General features: G+C 37.1%; 1 protein-coding gene across 4 annotated transcripts in view; it reads right to left on the bottom strand.

The window, feature by feature from the left end:
• Nucleotides 1–19,097, bottom strand: part of ZMYND11 (zinc finger MYND-type containing 11) — a 107,576-nt gene that overhangs the window by 39,478 nt on the left and 49,001 nt on the right. For all 4 annotated transcript variants that reach the window (XM_065629015.1, XM_065629017.1, XM_065629016.1 and 1 more), the window contains exon 3: nucleotides 5,244–5,403. In XM_065629015.1, the coding sequence (XP_065485087.1) occupies nucleotides 5,244–5,403 (160 nt within the window). The remainder of the gene's footprint in view (nucleotides 1–5,243; nucleotides 5,404–19,097) is intronic.

Here is a 19,097-nt window from a genome sequence, read left to right as displayed (position 1 = left end):
GTAGCTAAGTAGGTTGGTTTTGGTTTGAAAGTTTTTGTTGGTTTTGTTGTTTTCTAAATTTGGGGGAAGGGGTTTGGGGGGGGTATTGTTATTGTTATGCTTGGGTTTAGTTTTTGCTTTTTTTGGTTGGTTGGGTTTTTTTGTTTTGTTTTAATTTGAAGTGTATTTTACGTACAGAAAAGATTCAAACCCTCACAGTGACCATTCTTAAGCTTTTTACAATTATCTTCATATTTATGGAGACTCAAGATGACATAGACAGTTCAAAAAACAGCTTCTGGCTACCAATATTGACCTGGCATGGAAAAATCAATATAATTACAAAAGCAATTAAGGATGGCAAGCAAGGAACCCAGCCTTTGCTCAATCTAAAGCAATTTAGGTTAACACAAACATAACAGCCAAAATACTCCTTGCTCACAGACTGATCCTAGCAAAACTGAGCCTGCAATAGATCAAATCACAATAATCACTGGGTATGTGTCTAAGGTCACCAGGGCTAACGAAATCACCTTCAAAACTCCCAGTGCTGGCAGTGGGTTACAACAAAGGTTAACGTGATGGGAAAGCAGTCAGAGTGAAGAGATGGATTATTTAGGCAGCCTTGAGACTTGAAAGTATCTGGAGTTACTTTAAGCAAGCACCAGTACTTTCTAGATATAAAATATCAGAAAATGCCCATTAATGAGTTAGCAAGTTATGAATACATGGCTGTGTTGGGGAAAAGCACATTCTACTTCTAATGTTTTCTGAAAACAGGAAAGCAAGCAAACTGCCCCTCCAAATAGCATTCTTTCCACTAAACTAAAAAATCTTTATAGGGAAGAACTGAAAGGCAATAATTTAGATATGGAGAGGACTAAATGCACAGGAAAATGACTGCAACTAAATCCCCAAGTCAGACTTAACTGGCCAGAAGAATTGCTGGCTCTTTCTATAAGCAATCAATTATATGATCAGAAAATAAAACTCTGTAAAAGAGTAACTTCCTGGGAACATAATTACCTTGTATGTATTTTGTCAGCAAAGAAATAGCTCAAAGTGCCTTAACTAAGTGTGAAGCCTCACTCTTCACATCTCATTAGAGAACTTGGCCACTACGAACCATCTTTAAACCACAGCAGTGCTGTAAGATGTGTTGCATTCAGATGCAAACAATGAACCCATATTACTAACATCTCCATTTTAGAAGAGCACAATATTGTTTGGCTTAATGAACACATGTAAATTGAAATGATACATTCATAATGCCTCTCTTTGGGTCAGCGCGGTTTTATGACTTTAATCATGAGGAGAAGAATTAACACATTAAATGCTCAAAACAGCTCCGTGCACACTGTAGAAAAATCACAAAAGATGTAAATGAGTAAGACAAACTAACTCTAAGAACTGTATCTAACCCCCCATAAAGCTGCATGTCATTGGTGTTTTAATGTGATTTCTTTCATTGGGATTAGACTGAGCACTATAGAAATCATGGCATAACTGAAAATAGAAATGAATAGGTAAGGAGGTTCATGGTTCTTTTCTTCAAGAACTACATTTCCCTTCTATTTTATCAACTGCATTGAAAATATAATTAACAAAACTGATTTGAATGTTTTTTTTCTCAACCCAGAGAGCAAAGAGATAATTTATTTTATATTGATATAAGTAACACTTCCAAGTTCCACAAGTTCTGTGAGAAATAGAAATAAAGCTTTTAGAAAGAAAAAGTAAACTTCCATTACCAGATTTCAGGTACATTTTCCTTGCAAGGCAAGAAGCTGCAGAGATTTTGTTGAATTGCGTAATAATGGCATCAACAAACAGTGAAAATCCAAAATTCCTAAATAAAGTTCTGGATAACAATAGGAAATAATTTATTCTCTCATTTATTTTGTGTCAAATGCATTAATCATCTGCAAGGTTAGAAAGCCTGTAAGATGAGAACGCATTTTGAAAATGTGCAAAACATCTGTATAGATGGCAAGTAAGCAAACAAAATTAATATCTGCAGAAGCCTTGCAGGTAGAGTATTTGCAGCAGAGTTATTGTATAGGTACCAATCAATTGGAATACAGTATGTTTGGCAGCTTCCTCCATATTTTAAATTTAGTAACTTATATAAAAATATTTCTCCCACATAGATCAGAGAGAAGAAGAGAACAACTTTATACAATTTTAAATCTGACCATTCTTTTTCCCAGTTTTTCAGAATATTCACTTTCACATGACTTGCCCTTTTTGGGAAGGCCTCCTGATGCCCTCCAACTGTTTTGTCTTTGCACCTCAGCTTGTTCTTTTGTGTGATATCTCTAAATACAGGAGATTTTGCTTCATTTTTTTACCACAGCTTCAACATACTGATAGAACAATGACAGCAAAATAGCATAATTTTTTAACACATTCCTCTGAAGAAGGAGAGTAACCCTATCAGAGATGGTGTCCTTACTGCACAGATCTATCATTATGTCAACCTATTGGAAAGGGTAAATGTTTGGAAACACATAAGTAAGCACCACAGATTATCTAATTAATCTTTTCAAAATAGAGCTGTGTTTTCCTAATCTGTAGACTTTGAGTTTTTGTCAGCATTTAGCAATCAGTCTGCAGTCATCAGTTAAACCAGCACTTTCAGGCCTTGTGGCAGCCTCTAGTCAGGCACCTGTATAAGTAACAGATACAGGCACTCAGCAGTTCTGTGGCCCAGGCCAGTAACTTATTTACTTGAATATGGATTTAAAATGCTAAGATTCAGATACAAAACTTCAAAAATATAAAGAAATATCAAGCAAATGCTCAAATAAAAAAATAGAAGGACAACAGGGATGTGCCCCTTTGCTAACTCCTTGAAACAGCTGGTTCTTGCTGACCTGCACTGTGGTGCCAGAAAACAAGGTAAAAATCCAAGGGTGTTCTTGTACTGATGGCAATAGCTCTCAAGTCTTCCACATTATGAGCTTTCTGAGTTCCTGTAGTATCAGTCAAACCAAGTTTGACAACTGGGTCAAGGGTCTGTCCGTAAGTGCTGAAGTCTGATGAGCCTGAAATCCCTTTTCCAACATTTAACGGCCCTATTTCATAGAGTCCTAACTCCTACAGGTGGATCTCCTGCAAGACTTCTGGCTGTTTGTCCTCACTGAAATGTAACTTGAGCTCATGGCTCAACAGTCATTAGTACCAGATCTAAGCAGTACTGAATTACAAAGAATTACAAACTGCATCTTGATCAAGTGCAGACAAAGCATCCGTAAAGCTGCCCAGTGTGCCAAATGTAGAGAACATACCAAACTTCATGGTTTTGCCCCAGTTGTTGGGGAATGGAAAATACTTGATCTGATGTCGAGTGATGACAATGACACTTTGTTCTTCATTAAAATTCTTTTCAATGAAAGAACAAAGAGAATGACTTTATACCAAGTCAATGTGTTTTGCTTCATCCATCTGCACCATTTCAATTCAGGATTAGGATCAAGAAGTCAAGAGGTTGGGTACTGTTGAAACACGGCCTGGATCAGAAGCTGATTTTTGCATAAAACTGTTAAGTGCACACTGGTGTTCTGAACAACTGAGGTGGCCATCAGACATATGGACACAGCTCAATGCAGTGATCAGCAGTCGAGCTGAAAATACAGTCAATACTTTTCACCAAAGTCACACCATAATGTGACTTCAGTAGCATCTTCAGTCAAGTTAAAGACAACTCTTTTCATTCTAAGATAAAATAATTATATAATCGTAATAACTCATGGGGAATTTACATGCTGTTTATCTTACAAGTTTTGTTAGACAAATGTTGCTAATAAGTAGCAGGAACATTTTTGAATGACCGTGTAAGAGATGGCTATTGCGAGGCATTTTGATTGCTTTGTTTTGTTTTGTTTTCTCTTAGCAATAGAGGAAACAAACATACTGAGTACTTGAGATAACTGCAGATCTCAGACTTTATGTCATGTTGAGTCTACACAGTTAACATCACCTCTAAACAGATAAAACTGACATAAGAAATACCTAAAAGAGCTAAGCTGGAATTTTGAAATGTTTACTCCCAGGGAGAATAGTAAAAACAAAGCGACATACCCTCTAAAGGCTCCCTTGGGCATTTCTAATGAAATTAGAATGAGAATCTTAACAGTGACATAATGCACATTAAATACATGTTTCAATACTCTAAATGAGTTTAACTGGGCTAATTTTAACCTTAATGTTTTCTGTTATGGATACTGCTTGTTTCCACTTTCTATTTCTCTCACTTAAAAACAAAAAAAAATCTGTTATTTCACTTTCAGGACCTTACTGATGGTTGCAATAACGCAGTGAGGATTTTGGTGTTTTTTCTGTAGAGTTTTTCTGGTTTTCCTCAAAATGTAATTATCTATGTCTGAGACAATGCTGTCCATTTTACCAGTATTTAATGCAATTTATATTCCAAAGCAACAGTTCGTAGTTCAAGTATTTTAAAGCTTTGCCAAACTTTTTTTTTTTAATTATGAAAACATCATTTTGGAAATACAGAGACCGGGCTCCTGAACAAGGCAAAGCAATAGCGCAAGCTTTTTCCTAGTCTATGGGACTATGCTCAGTTAAATTTGTGAGTGCATTCCATCTCAGCTATGGAGAGATAGAGCAAACATGCTTTTCTTCCCTTCACGTAACTTTCAACCCGTTTAACTCGATTTAAATATTTATTTTACACATCCAGTGGAACAATGTCTGGATGCCTGTAACTAAGTTGCTACGAAAATCCCACCTAACTGAATGCCCTGGTGTTCATAAATATCTGTAAAACACATATTTTCATGTGTGTTTGTATATAAATGTACAACTTCTTGTTTCACTTTTGAGAGGGAGGAGTTCTTCCTTCTTCAGGTTCAGATTAAAGCAAGATTAATAAAAAAATCTTGTCTTCTTTTTTTGTTTGTTTTTAAAGATACTGTCTTTGGCATTTGAGGACATCTGAGGATTTCAAGTAATATCAATAATATTTACTGTCTTTGTGTACAGCTGTAGAAGTGAATACTACATAAAGGCAAGGGATGACTGAGCAAAGGACTTTGCCAAAATTTCATAGCAGAAAACTCTGAATTCGAAAAGAAAGAGCTTCTATGGAATAGAGAAGGTTAAAAAAGTTTGAGTGCATTACTTCCCTGTTCAGAAGCACCAACACAACATCTATAAATAACTTTAAATATAAATTAAACCAAGTTTCATGCTAAGATACAAGAAACCGTGATTTATTTTCTCAAAGACTTTATACTCACAATCTCATCTCCTGGCAACCAATATCCTTCTTGTTCAATACCAGCTTTAGACCCTTTACACCCCACCGTCAGGGTTTCAACAATAAGACCATCCTTGACTGCTAAACTCAGCTGACGTGTGGTTTCTTTTGGATGCATACCATGGACTCGAGACATATACCTGCACACAAAGAACAAAAGTCTTTAATTGTTAGTGTTAAACTATAAAATGCATCAGCAAAAAAATACTCTTTTCCACATTATTTAAACTAATACAGCCTAAGTTTTAGTTTGTTTTTAAACTATCTAAATTTATACAATTTCCCCCTTCACTCCAAATCTTTTCTTCCCTTTGACATCATCATGTACACACTTAGGCGAGTAGTAGCACAGTAATATTCTACCAAAAAAATTACCACACCACAAAACCAATATGCACACTGCTTGAGCTTGTCTCTGCTAAACTTCCACATCCGTTTGTGCCCCTAAAGATACTTCTTTAAATTAACTGAAACTTACATTTCTGTAATACTTCCTACAGTGTACGTACTATAGAATGAGTCTGGAGACGTACCACTGAATCTGTGATGCTCATGAGTACAACACACTTAACACATTTATAAAATACATTAAATGTATGCATTGGATATGAAAACTTAACAGCTAGTCTTATAGTACTAACTGTTTTTTCCTCTTTTCTTGAGATAACCACTACGATGAGCTGCACTAGTGAGAACAAAACATATATAGCCTAAACTGTGTATATACATGAGATTTAGTTGTGTAACGAGGACCTTTACCCAGTAAAATATACTTCTAGATCAACACCAAATATTAACTTAGAGCAAAAAACATAAAACCATCTTCCCTCAATCAACGAAAACCTCCCTGTTTTAGGATCATTATACTTCAGAATTTTTTAGCAGAATTCCAAGAAGGTATCTATGAGTCACTGCACATGGAGAAGTGAAGAGAGCTGCAATCACATGCAATCAGGACAGAAGTGAACTGACTTCGAACCAATTATTTGTGGATGTATTTTTCTAGTTATAGCTCTCTTGCAGTGAAAGGGCTAACTGAATTTCTCTCCCTTTTGGATTCTCTAGGTAGTCTGTCTTTACCTGTCTTCTAGGAGAGAAATCTGTAATTTGCCTGCTTTAAGACAAAACTGACAGTTACAGTAGCCTCTGTTTCATGCTTCATAATGAATTCCAGCAACCATGATTCTTCCGTGATTGTCAACACAAACATCTTCACAAAAAATATAATTATTATCAGGAGCAAACTTGAGGAAAATTTTTTTTAAAGCAGTAGCATTACATTAAAAAAAGTTACATCAGTTCAGATTTTTTTTTTTTTTTAATAACATGGCTGACAAGAACTTTTAATGACTTAGAAGCTATAAACCTTCAATAAAGGATGAAGATCAATCTGGCAGTCAACCCTCCAATTAACCCTTCTCTTTGAAGACACATGCCTTTTGAACTTCTTATTGTTTTGGATGCATTAAGGTCTTTTCCAATCCTGCATTCTCTCTCAAGCTTTTGCTAGAACTAGTTTACCCTAATCTAATATTTTTGGTTTGCTCTAAAGGAAATTAAATGCATATAATCATATAGTAAATTTTTGAGTAGAAGTATATATTTGTGTAGTAAATTATACAATAATCAGAGCAACACAGAACATTTATAAATTCCTGCCTGGTATCAGAGGCATTTATGTAAAAGCAGCATGTTTGCAGGATCTTGGGGGTTTTTTAGGGTAAAAACTCACAGGCAGAAGTTGCCATTTACTATATTTTACATTGTCTACCACAACATGGTCCAAGTCTGTTTGGTTTGTGCATGGTACCACTGCATAAAAAGTAAGTAATAACAAATGAAATTACTAGAGAAAGAACAAGATTCAGTGCAAGTCTGATCCAAGCTAATATATATGAATCTCATGCTTGCTAGCAAAGAGGATCCAGGGCCAAGCGATGACTCAGCAGACAGACATGTCAGTTCGGTTCTGTATCACACTGGGTGGATGATCATCTGCCCAACCTGATCCCTCTGCTTCTGTAGAAACCAAAACTCAACACGAGAACCTGTTCAAGTTATATTAAACACTACAAATGAGTTTTGCAAGTTCTCCAAATTCCAAGTACTACTTAAACAGGCAGAGACTCAAATCCATTACTTCACTTTCAAACAGAGTGCAAGCGAACACCATTAGTTTGCCGAGGCATGAAGTGCTGAGGCTTTAAAAGTGCCCGAAATAGGGGGGAAAACTAATTTGCTTATATGCTAATGTCACGTGCATTTCATCTGTGTGTGCACATATTATTCACATATTTATGCAAACTCAACTGGCTTTTAAAAGTGCAAATTATCTATGTCAACATTGGCTAACTTTATTGGGTTTTCATCAAATTTCCATTTTAACTCCGTACTAACAACCTCCCCATCAGAAGCACAGCGTTCATGTCTTCTGCAATTTCTTTAAGTCTTTAATAGGTCTCAAAATGCATAGCACAGATGCTAACTATCATTCTTCCCATTTTACTGATAGAAAAATGCAGGTACTGGGCAAGTGATTACCCTACAGTTACACAGCAGGCTGCACAGGTCTGAGAACAGAAATCAAGTATTAACCCAGTTCCACGATCTTCAGTGCATCCTGCTGAAGAAACCACATACTTTGCATTGCATCATCCGCAGTTGCAGAAACACGGCCCAACGAAACTCTAGAATGTAAACTACACGTTCTGTGATTATTTCTCACTCACATCTCTTAAGAGAACAGATATATAACACAAACCAAAAAGCCTTAAACCAACTCTAATCAGCTGAGAGGTTTAATGTGCCTATTTCAGCTGTGGCAGGGTGTGCACTAATGAAAAGCAGCACAAGGCTCAGAATCTCCCATTTCGCAAATCCAACCTGTGTTCTCAACCAGAGTGGAAGTACTGTCACCAACTAAACAATCTCCTCATTTTATCCAGATGTATATCAGGAGTAATAAATCCTCAGTGGCTTTTCAAAGAATACTTTAGTCAATGTTCAGACTGTGCAGTCTAGAGATCCACAAAGGGCTATGTTTTCCATTACCAAAATAAAATGCTATCAGCTTTCACAGTAAAGCACACACAAAGAGATAAGGTTTTTACTTTGAAGAGTAGAATTGCTGTTAGAAAGTTCCCCCAAAATTTTTACTTATATTAAAAGCTGTGAAGTGTACATGGCTAGATATTCACAAAAACTACAAAACACTGGCAGGGTCTAGATGAAATCCTATCTTGTTTCTTTCCAGCCAGGATGGCACCTAAAATAAGAAGCTATTAAGGCACAGGATTTGAACCCGAAAAGATAGTGAAAGTACTTTAATAAGGAAACGTGAAAAACTATCACAAAGTGAAAGATGCTGGAAACACAAAATAAGTTAAACTCCAGCCTAGAGACAGAAAGCATCATGTTTGGAGTCCTAACTATCACATCAGACTCACTACTGGACCAGGGAAAAAAAATATTGAAATGTCTTTGTGCAGAAGCGACACTACTAATCCAGGGAGCACAAGTCCTTTCCTGGCACTGCATGCACTGAAGCATCTGGCACCAAGAAGTTAAAAACAAGTAAGAGAGATAAAGCAATCCCCAATTGCTGTTTTCAACAAAAGCTCATTAGCCTTACCTTGGAAAGAGGGAGATGAAGCAATACTGGTTTGTTATGCTCTTGCCTAGTCCTCCATATCGACAGATTGGGAAGTGTAATACAATCCCTACTCTGCTATTATGTTGCCAGCCACAAAAAGTAAAGCAAATACACTTTCAGATGGGTGAGAATAAAGCAGGGACACAAAGTAAGCTCCCCCAAATCAGAAAACCGGCCCTAATCAGATGGGGGGCTGAAACAACCATTTCAAAATATAATTTGACCATACTAATCCCTACTCTACAAAATGAGGGTCTGTCTGATAAAAAGAGGAGGTTTGGCCTGATAATCTGCATGTTAAATTCCAAATCTCACCAAATGAGGCTGCCTGTCTGCAGGACACAGAAGCAACTACACTGTTGCTTTATATTACAGTATTTACAGGACAGTACCTACTCCATTTATAAACTGGCAGTGTTAAATCTCCTTGACATTAGCATGAAAGAATCTAGAAAATCTAGCAAAGTTACGATTTTTGTAATCGACTCCTAAGAGCCTACTAAAACATGTTTTCAATTATTGCAACACCACTTGGAAAGCAAAGGATAAGAAACTTCAGCATGCAGGTTGTTCATTAACACCCTTAAACAAAACACAGCATTGTCACACCATTGAATGTATAGGAAAATGTGTTGACCTTCAGAAACAAGACACTACCAACAGAATCAGGAAAATGCACATGTGCACACAGATGTGCACACCTGTCTGACAGCAAATGAAAAAATTCTGAGGAGAATAACAGAGGATAATCATCAACAGATTCATAGATTGTATGTGCGTGTGCACGCTCATCTGTATTTAGTACGAATCAGAAAAACTATTGGGACTGCAGACAAAAAGTAGTCAGGTCTTTCAAATCCAGCAGAAATGAAATACCACCATGTTCTTCTGCTTATACACCTTGTTCTTGTTACTCATGTTAAAACCGTGACCACTCTCAGAGACCACAGGGACAGCCCAAGGGGTCAGCACAGCTGGAGGTGAGAACTGAGCAGTTCTCACAGGGCTCACGGCGTCCAGGAGCCACAAGGCCCTGCACACCCCACGCTGCAGGGACGGGGGAGAACGATACGCAGGGAAACCTGGGCTGTGCCCTCCCAGAGTCGCTCCCCTTCACAGCAACAAACTGCAGAAGCTCCTGTAACTCACGTCACTAATAAGTGACAACCTTTGCTAAACTAAACTGGACCACAGGAGTACCCTAACCCACCCCTAAAACGCTTGTCTGCTCAATAAACAGAAGACATTACAGAAGCACCAAAGTCTGCCTGCATATGAGCAATTCAAACCTAAAACTTAAAAAAAATGTTCTCAAGCCAATGTTCAGGATGTCTTTCTATTCAAAACTACATGTTACACATGTGCTTCATAACATACATTGAAGCTCAAGAAAAAAGTTTGTTTAGATGTAAGGTGTGTGGAGGAAGCGGACTCTGAAGCTGCCATCACCATGGGAGCAAAACGGATACACAAGTAGCTGGGACTTGCAGGGGATCAGGTGGTGAACTTTCCACCTACAGCTGTCACGCAGCTCACAACTCTTGCTGGGTGCTGTTGAAGACCAACATGAAGCCAAACCCTGTCCCAAAGACCTTAATATCTGTGGCCACAAAATAACGCACAAAAATATCTAACTCTGTCCCCAATGAGCCCTCTTGAAGGCAACTGTGGTCTACTGAGATGCAGCAAATGGTTTACATGGGTGCAGCTGCGTTGTGGCCCAAAAAGAAAGCTGGTCAAGGAAGGAAGGAAGGAAGGAAAGTTACTTAAGGTGGAAAGTAGATAGAGGTATTTAAAAAAAAAAAAAAAAAAAAAAAAAAAAATCTGTTTTCTGGACTCATAAGGAATTGAATTTCCGGCCACCTGAACTCATCAAGAGGAAAACACTGAAAAAAATCCTACAGCAAGCATCCCTGTAAAAGACTAAAGTAAAATACATATAGCAAATAGCTGCCTTACATAAAATATGAGTGTGACAAGTGTAGGTAGGTGCTAATTTTAGTAGCAAATACGGTAATCTTGGTCTGATCAATTATCTCTGTCTATGCTGGATGCCTCCGCCCTCCACGACGCGACGGGAAGCAGCAGCCTGCGGGCAGCAGCAGTGTCTGCTCAGCAACTCATCCAGGGGCAAGCAGGGGGCTCAAGATTTCCTTGTACCCATAACCCATCTCACAATTGAGAGCAGATAAAATACAGCAGATCCCATTAAACTCAACTGAAAGACTACCATTAATTTTAAATGTTACCTACAGGTATATAAAAATGTCCTAGATTCAGGGACAGACCTTAAGGAATAATACATAAAATGGAAGGAAAGCAGCCAAAAATCTATTCTGAGTTTTATACTGGGCTCCTACCTCTGTTGAGATATGATACCTTTTGCTTTAGATTCAGGGTATGACAGCAGTTTTATAGAAGACGCACACGCTTCTTTTAAGACTTTTTTAATTTGCAAAGAACAGATCACTTGGTCATACTGAAAGTAAAAATGGAAGAGATGGCTGTGTTGTTGTTGTTTTTTTTAAAAAACAAATAGAGCTACAAAGCATAAGAACTTAAAACACCCAGGCTCAAATCTCAGGAATCCACTAGCTACCCCTGTGGAGAGCCAGGTGAAGATTTGCGCTCACAGCTGTATGTCAAGGTCTCAACTCGGGAGCTTAGGCTGCCTGCTCCCACCAGATGCAGCACTGTGGTATAAATCAACTTTCGCAAAACACAGGCTAAACATGGTGAGTATTTGTCTTTCAAATCAATATGTTTGAAATATATATTTCCTGTTTGTGAGAAACTGAGAGCTGATCTGAGAGCTGAAGACAATAGACACACAGAGAAAACAGAAGTGTTCACAGCGGGGATGTAGCAGAACACTTTCGCTTTCTAATACACTTTTTGATATGTTTACAGTTTCTCAAGTTTCAATTATGGATTAAATTCACTAAGACACAGACAACCAAAGTGTAACATTCTTCCTCTGTACTTACACTTCACAAAGAGAGATGCATGTATTTGAACAGGCTGCATTTGATTCCCATTGCACAGACCACACAGGCATTGACAGACTGTTGACTGTGCAGTGAAACACTGATTTTATGATCTACACTTTGTGCAGTCCAAAATTCCAAGTAGGGGACACAGAGAAGCTGAATCACAGAGAAATTATGAATTTTCTTCTCCCTCTAACATCAGTATCTACACTAAGCAGGAAATGTTTTTAAAATTGGTTTCATCTCTCCTTCATAGTCTAGAAATACAGCATTTGCATGAATACAGAATCTAATTTTGTGCAGTGTTTTTATAAAACAAAAAGAACACATAAACTTGATGGTGAAACAGTGAGATCCATCAGTTCAGTGAAACTGAGATCCGCCTGATGTTTCTTCTGCTGCTAAAACAAACCAAGAAGTAACCTCGTTTGTGTGTGCTTTAGATACCTCCAGGCACCACAGCATTTCCTATAATGTTAATCACCTGTGTCCTTTCTGTCAAAAACACAGTAATTTTAACTCGGATAATTCCTTGTTTCAGTAAGTTAAATTCTCAATCATACAACCTCGCTATACACTTAATACTGGGTAACCCAGCAATGTGACCATGAAAAGCAGGTAATTAAGGTACCAAGCAATTCAAACCTTATCTACAAAAAAATCTCCCTTTCAGAACTACCACCACCCTCTTAAGGAGGAACTTATCTAAAAAAAGGGGTCTAATCCCATTTTTCTGACTTAACAAGTTGCATGTGATACTGCTGATAATATACATGTATGTGCACTGAGCACTGGCAAACAGGAGCACTGATCGCTGGCGGCACTGCAGGCTTATGTACAATAGCTTGTGCCTATGGAGAGCCACTGTTCCATCCAGCGCTTTTCTGTGGATGTATTGAAGAGAGAAACAAGTAATACATGACTCAGAATATATAACATCATCCTGGCTAACACCTTGCAAATGAAACTTTCAGGCAGTTCACATCTAGCATCTCAGTTCAAAACATGCTTAAAAAAATATACATTCAAGCACTTTCATATGCAGTTTTAGTTTTCTAATTTAATTTCCATTCTTCTCTGGGTTAAAAGTAACTTTTTTTTATTTTCTTCCCCAGATTAGTTTTAGCTTGGCTGTGTTTCAATATGATCATACTGTCACACAAATGTTCACCTAAATACCAGCTCTGGAACGGCACAACGGCTGGAAAAGCCACTGGGGCAGGGCTGCTGCTTTTGGTGCTGCTATTGTTTATATGAATGGGAATATGAAACCGCAGCCTAAAATAGATGGTGTGAGTAGTGCTTTGGAGATCTTTCTCTCTCCATCGACTAGAGAGAAAGCCTCCAAGAACACTTAAGGCCAGATAACAACCTGTTAAATGGCCACTGTCACACTTATTTTTATCTTTTAGTTCTAATAGAAAGCCACATTCATTTACATCAAAGAAACCAAACATAAGCTGGAAGTTTCACTTGAAAATATTATTAAGATATTATGATTCAAGCAAAAATCAATACTGGTTGTGACATAAAAAGTAAATTGGTTTGCTTTGAGTAATTATAAAGAAAGATAGCCCGTTAGGTAATTTTCTGTGAAAAATTACACACCTTTAACACAAATACTAATAGAAGTATGGAATACATGAGAACATTCATTAAAATGAAAATGGGGATAGTAATTTTCAAGGCAGTTACACTTCCACCACTTTCCTTCTCAATATTTATACTGGAGTTCACAGTTTGCATGGATTATCCATGGAAAGTATTAAACATTGAATATTACAGTTTTGATAGTAATACACAGTAAAGAGAGTTTAAATGAGTTTGCACTCATTAGCAAACATCAAACAAGGAGCATGGCTGTTGTCAATAACCACGTGTTTGTGCTGTTAGTGTGGATCATTTTATTTACCAGTCACACTCATGCTCAGCCCAGCGATGACTTCACCTACTGAATCAATGAAGAACATTGACCTTTGAGATAAAAAAACCTGCCTTACTAGCAATACTGCATAAGAGCATTCTGAAGAGAAGAATTATTAGCTAAGGAAAATTGATCAAGCCAAATTCGTTAGAACATTTCAGCATCTTTCTATCCGCTTTTTGCAAGATGAACTGTAGGAACTAGATGTGTATACATTAATATTTCTGATCAAAGCAAATAGACAAAGAATTCAACCTCGCCTCAAGATCTAGTCCTCAACAAAATAGCCTTTTATCCTAAATCCCTACAGGTATAATGGTTGCACAGCCAGCTACAGCATCCTACATCTTACCGTAACTGGTGATGTCTTTCTGTGTTTGTTTTTGGTATATCCATAATTAAGCTAACCCAATGCAAACGGAATTCATTTTCCTCAGAGGTAAACACTGGATAGACAGGCTGTCCCCAGGAGCAGCACCGTGGCCTGCCGAGGCAGCACTGCCGTGCTTCTTATTGCAGGACCTTGTAGTCCACACTTGTGCTTACCCTTGCATAACTACAAACTGCTATTACACTGCATGGCATAGAAAAAAACTGCACTGTACTGTTCTTCCTCATCCTTTCCCAACTGGTAAAATGTGAGATTTCCTGAGCACCTCCTTCAATACTGACCTGTTCGACCACAGTACAGCTGACCAGGGTTTGATGAACATCTACCAGATTCTGAAGAGTTGCTTTTAATAACACCATTTGCTTCACGTGGTCACATTTAAAACATACATGAGGATGATGCTAAGATGTGGAAAAAGAACCAGTAACACTGGTAAAAAGTTAACTCAAGCAACTACTGCATTATTCTGTGTAACAGGATGATGTTTTACCTCAAACAATTGTTTTCAGATAAGCCTACTCTCCAGTAACAAAAAGACAGACATTTTAGGGGAATGGCTTGACAAAGGTTAAGAAACCAACAGAGCAGAAAAACATTTCTAAGTTTCATTTCAGTCAAAGAAATACCAGGTGCTGCAATACTTCTGCTCCTGTGCAGTTAAACAACAGGATTATCTAGTTATAAATCCAGAGTCATCTGCTCTCCTAATCATTCTTATAGCTTACTATTTTTGTTTACGCATGACTATTTAGTTGCAACATGAAAATACTAGGAAGATTTAAATCTTCATCAAAGATACTATAAATAGTAACAACTTTTTCTAACATGTTTCCAAGCTTCAAATAAGCAACATTGTTAGAATCTTGTTCTTTCAATTCTTTTTTCTTACCACTGCATTGCATATTCTTATTTATAGACGTATGTGATTATTCGCTACCCGTTCAAATTGCTCCTTTTCTTATTCATACTCTCTTGTGATTATTTTCTACCTGTTCAAATTGCTCGTTCTCATCTTTGCTTTAATCAGTGCTTCTAGAAATTGTTTTCTGTTAAAGCAGACAGCCTAAAAAGAGAACCACAGAAGAACTAAGGCAACAACAGATTTATGGATGGGAGAGTCCCTTAACTTTAACTATTCTCAGAGGTTGACTGGAGAAATTCCTTAGAGCGATATTTGGAGAAAAAATCCCCCTCCTACGACTAAATGTCAAACTGAGAGGTTCACATACTCAATCTACAACTGCTAGCTGCTCCACCTCAACTGTGGGATCAGAACATCTCATCATTTTATCAGTAATCTTTCATACCGAGTAATTCTTTCCTGGCATCCTATCCCATCAATGCTGATAAATGTCAGTCCACACAAAGCTAACAGGGGACTGACAGAGTCTACTCTATAGAGGCTTGGGATCTGTTCATTTCTCTTAGATGATCTGACTTTGCTGCACTTAGATTAAATTAGAATATAACAAAAATGAGTTCACAGAACAAATATGGGAAAAACGGTTATGACAATTTAGGGACTTAGTACTGGATCATCTCATTTGAAAGCCAATTTAAAAAGACGAGAATCTTTGTACCTATTTATGAAAAAAAGACATTTCCTTGTATCATCAATGTTGTAAAACAGCTTTCTTAATAATGAAACTGTTAGTTTCAGTTTTGCTCTCTTTGAAAATACACAAACTCTTTGATTATAGGACAGCAGTTTTATCCTAGCTAATAGCTGTTCCATCAGCTTCATCCCCAAAAAAGCTGGGATACCTCTACTCTGTGGACTATGGTCAATCTTGGTTTCATTCCCAAACTGACTCACTCTCAGGCTCCGTTCTGGAGAAAGCCAACTTGTTCCTCCTGGAAAAAGGCAGAGCACGGCCAAGATGTTAGTTTGCTCCAGAGAGAGATACATGGATGTAAACTACGCCAACACTGGTTCCTCCTGCCCAGGGCACTGCAACACTGTTCCAGCATGCAATGTGTCCTCAGATGCCTTCACACCATGCCCGATGGCAAACTATCATGCCTCTAGCTTCAAGTTTCAAGAATAGCATTGCTGTGGGCTGTATTATTTTTGGCATTTAGAACTGAAGAACCACACACACATAGAAAACAAAGGAAGAATATGTCAGGGCCAAAGAAACACTCCATGAGCCAAAGGCAATGTGGTGTGGTCACAGCGTTCTGCTCCAGATGGTGCCTGGGCATTCCCTGCCACAGTCCACACATGCAGTATATACAAAGCCTTTATAAGAGACAGGGAGAGAAGCCAATCAACTAAATAAAACATGAAAGACATCTAAGGGAGAGAGGTAAAAATACAAGGAAGGAAGTATAGAAGAAAATAATTATATTTTGATTTTTCACATTTGTCTTCTGGCTTCTAAACAAACCAGAAAAATTATCTGTTTACAATGACAAAACCTTGAAAACAGCCAGTAATAGTTCCAGAATACCGCAATTGCCAACTGGGTATGTTAGTAACATTAATTTAATAGATAATGAACTCTGAACTAATCATAATGATCATATAATGTTCATAAATTGCTCTAAAGGAAACCCAATACCTTGAGAGAAAAAGGGTAAAAATTTAATTAATAGCTAATTAAATCTTAGGAGTCCAATTACCTGTAAGGGAGTTATAAAGAAAACACTATAAAAGAAACTGGAAGACTGGAGTAGCCAAAGAAAGAGAACTTTAAAAACATGTCTGTATGGACATACTTAGCAATCTGCTGTGCAACTGAATGTCAATAATTTATCCTACTCATTTAAATATGCATGTCTTTTCTCCAGTGTATTTTAAGGCATTTTATTCCATAGAATCAATTTTTGAGGTTACCCCAAAGCCAAAACAGATGGAAGATAATGAGGAAAAAAACAGAAAGTCAAAGCCTAATTAAAAATTTTAACACAATTTTAGGTATGAACAATTTATCAAGCTGCACTCTTGACAGAGAATTCACAAGATATGGGAAGTCACTTCTCTGCTACTGTTTACAGCATAACTAATACCAATAATACTCATCTAAATAATTGACATATTAGGGTTAAATTATCCCAACATCAAGTCTGGACAGAAAAATAAGTCATATTTCTTGATAAATACCTCTTAGAAATATCATTTTGTTATTAAGTAATTTAGTAGTTTAGAAATGTTAGATATTCCTAGCAGTTAGATTTTAAATGACTGTAATTCATTGACTTGAGATACACTATGACAATATCAACTGGGTGAGAATATTTATTATGCATTCCTTTACAGAAATGTCACCACTGCCTTCAAAGGAGCTTCGCCGTTAAACAAAAATGCAGTGAACACAATGAAGCCCATGTACAAATACAGGAACTTAACTATCTATTTTTAAGTTCTCTTCAAAAGGCAGTTTGCACTTTTAGTACTAATTCCTTTAAATTCACTACCTTGTTACTTTTTGTTAGTATTGGTTTTTAGTCTGAAGAATACTTATCTCCAACCACTGGAAAGGACCTTTCCAACTATAATGCACCACCCCATATAATCACTAAAATGCAAGATTCCCTTTCATATAATGATTTGGGGTTTTTTTTTGAGACATAAAGTCTGTGCAGTGTTGTCTCTTCCCTACCAAAGCCTTTATTTAAGCATTTACATAATACTCCAATTAACAGTGTCATATTTTTGCCATTTTTCCATGCATTTTTATTTCTTTCAAAAATAGACACCTTTGTTGTGTTTCCTAATACTTCTCTGCATGCAATAAATTTTCTAAAATAATTGCCATTTGTTCACTAAGCTTACTAACTAATTTCTTAAAGGCTCTAACATGTGTATTCAAATTTTCGAAGAGACTCTTTCCTCAATGTAAGACAGTTTTCAATCACTTTCTAATAATGCATTTTTCTATTCTTGCTTTTTCCCCTCATCAATTTAAAAAGCAAATTGTACTTGATTTAGTCTACTTTTAATTAAAGCAAGTCTTTTCCTACAGGTTTTTCCTGATAATATTAGAAGCACCTTCTAGTGCTCTTGGCTCCTCCTACACTACCCTCCTACTCTTATGTTCTCCACAGAAAACGTGTGGCTAATTCTATAGATTTTTCTGCATACTTTCCACTGCCAGTATCTTCTGGAAGTCTTTCTTTATGCCAGATATTTTTTAACAATCGCACAAAAAGTACACATATTTTTATGTGTTACATAAATTTATCTTTTTAACGTATTGAGCTGAAACAGTTCATAAACAAATAATTCTCTTTTTACATTACCAACATTTCCTCTCAGGTCATAAAAAGTAAATAGTCCTTGATATGGACAGTGGCTTCTACTCAGCACCAGAAGACTAAGAAAAGCAAGAAGTAAATGACATCAATAGGAATATGTTGGGAAAAGGGAGACAACCATGCTGAGCTGCTGGTTAGGAGAAAAGCCAGCAAATAGATTTGCCTAAAAGTAGCAAACCATCCGATGAAGATCGCAGCAACAGAGATTCTGCTATGAAGGTGTTTGGACTAACAGGTCACAAAATATACAGGACAACTTATTCTAGCAACAAACGAACCCTCAAACTATGGCTAAAAGAAAATAAAATCAAAAGTCAAATAATGAATGATCTTTTCAACTTGTGAAGTTCTCTGAAAGCACACATTTGTATACATGGTCATAATTTTCACTTTTGACCACTGTTTGGTTTTGCTTTTTAATTATCTATACATTTGTCTGTGTGCCTAGACACCAATTTCTCTCTGAAGGAATTGCAGTTGTACTTGACCAAATGACCTTTGAGCTTGGAAGAATACACCAACTGTTCAGTTTTCATCAGAAGAGATATGCTGATGCCTTGCTTATTTCAGAACTGTATTTTGAATATTATGCAATATGCGTACTCATTTACTAAGTC

Source organism: Caloenas nicobarica, chromosome 2 (genome assembly GCF_036013445.1).
Source record: "Caloenas nicobarica isolate bCalNic1 chromosome 2, bCalNic1.hap1, whole genome shotgun sequence".
Classification (NCBI taxonomy): Eukaryota; Metazoa; Chordata; class Aves; order Columbiformes; family Columbidae; genus Caloenas; species Caloenas nicobarica.
Note: the sequence above shows the minus strand (reverse complement) of the source record. Positions and strands in the feature narration are given on the sequence as shown.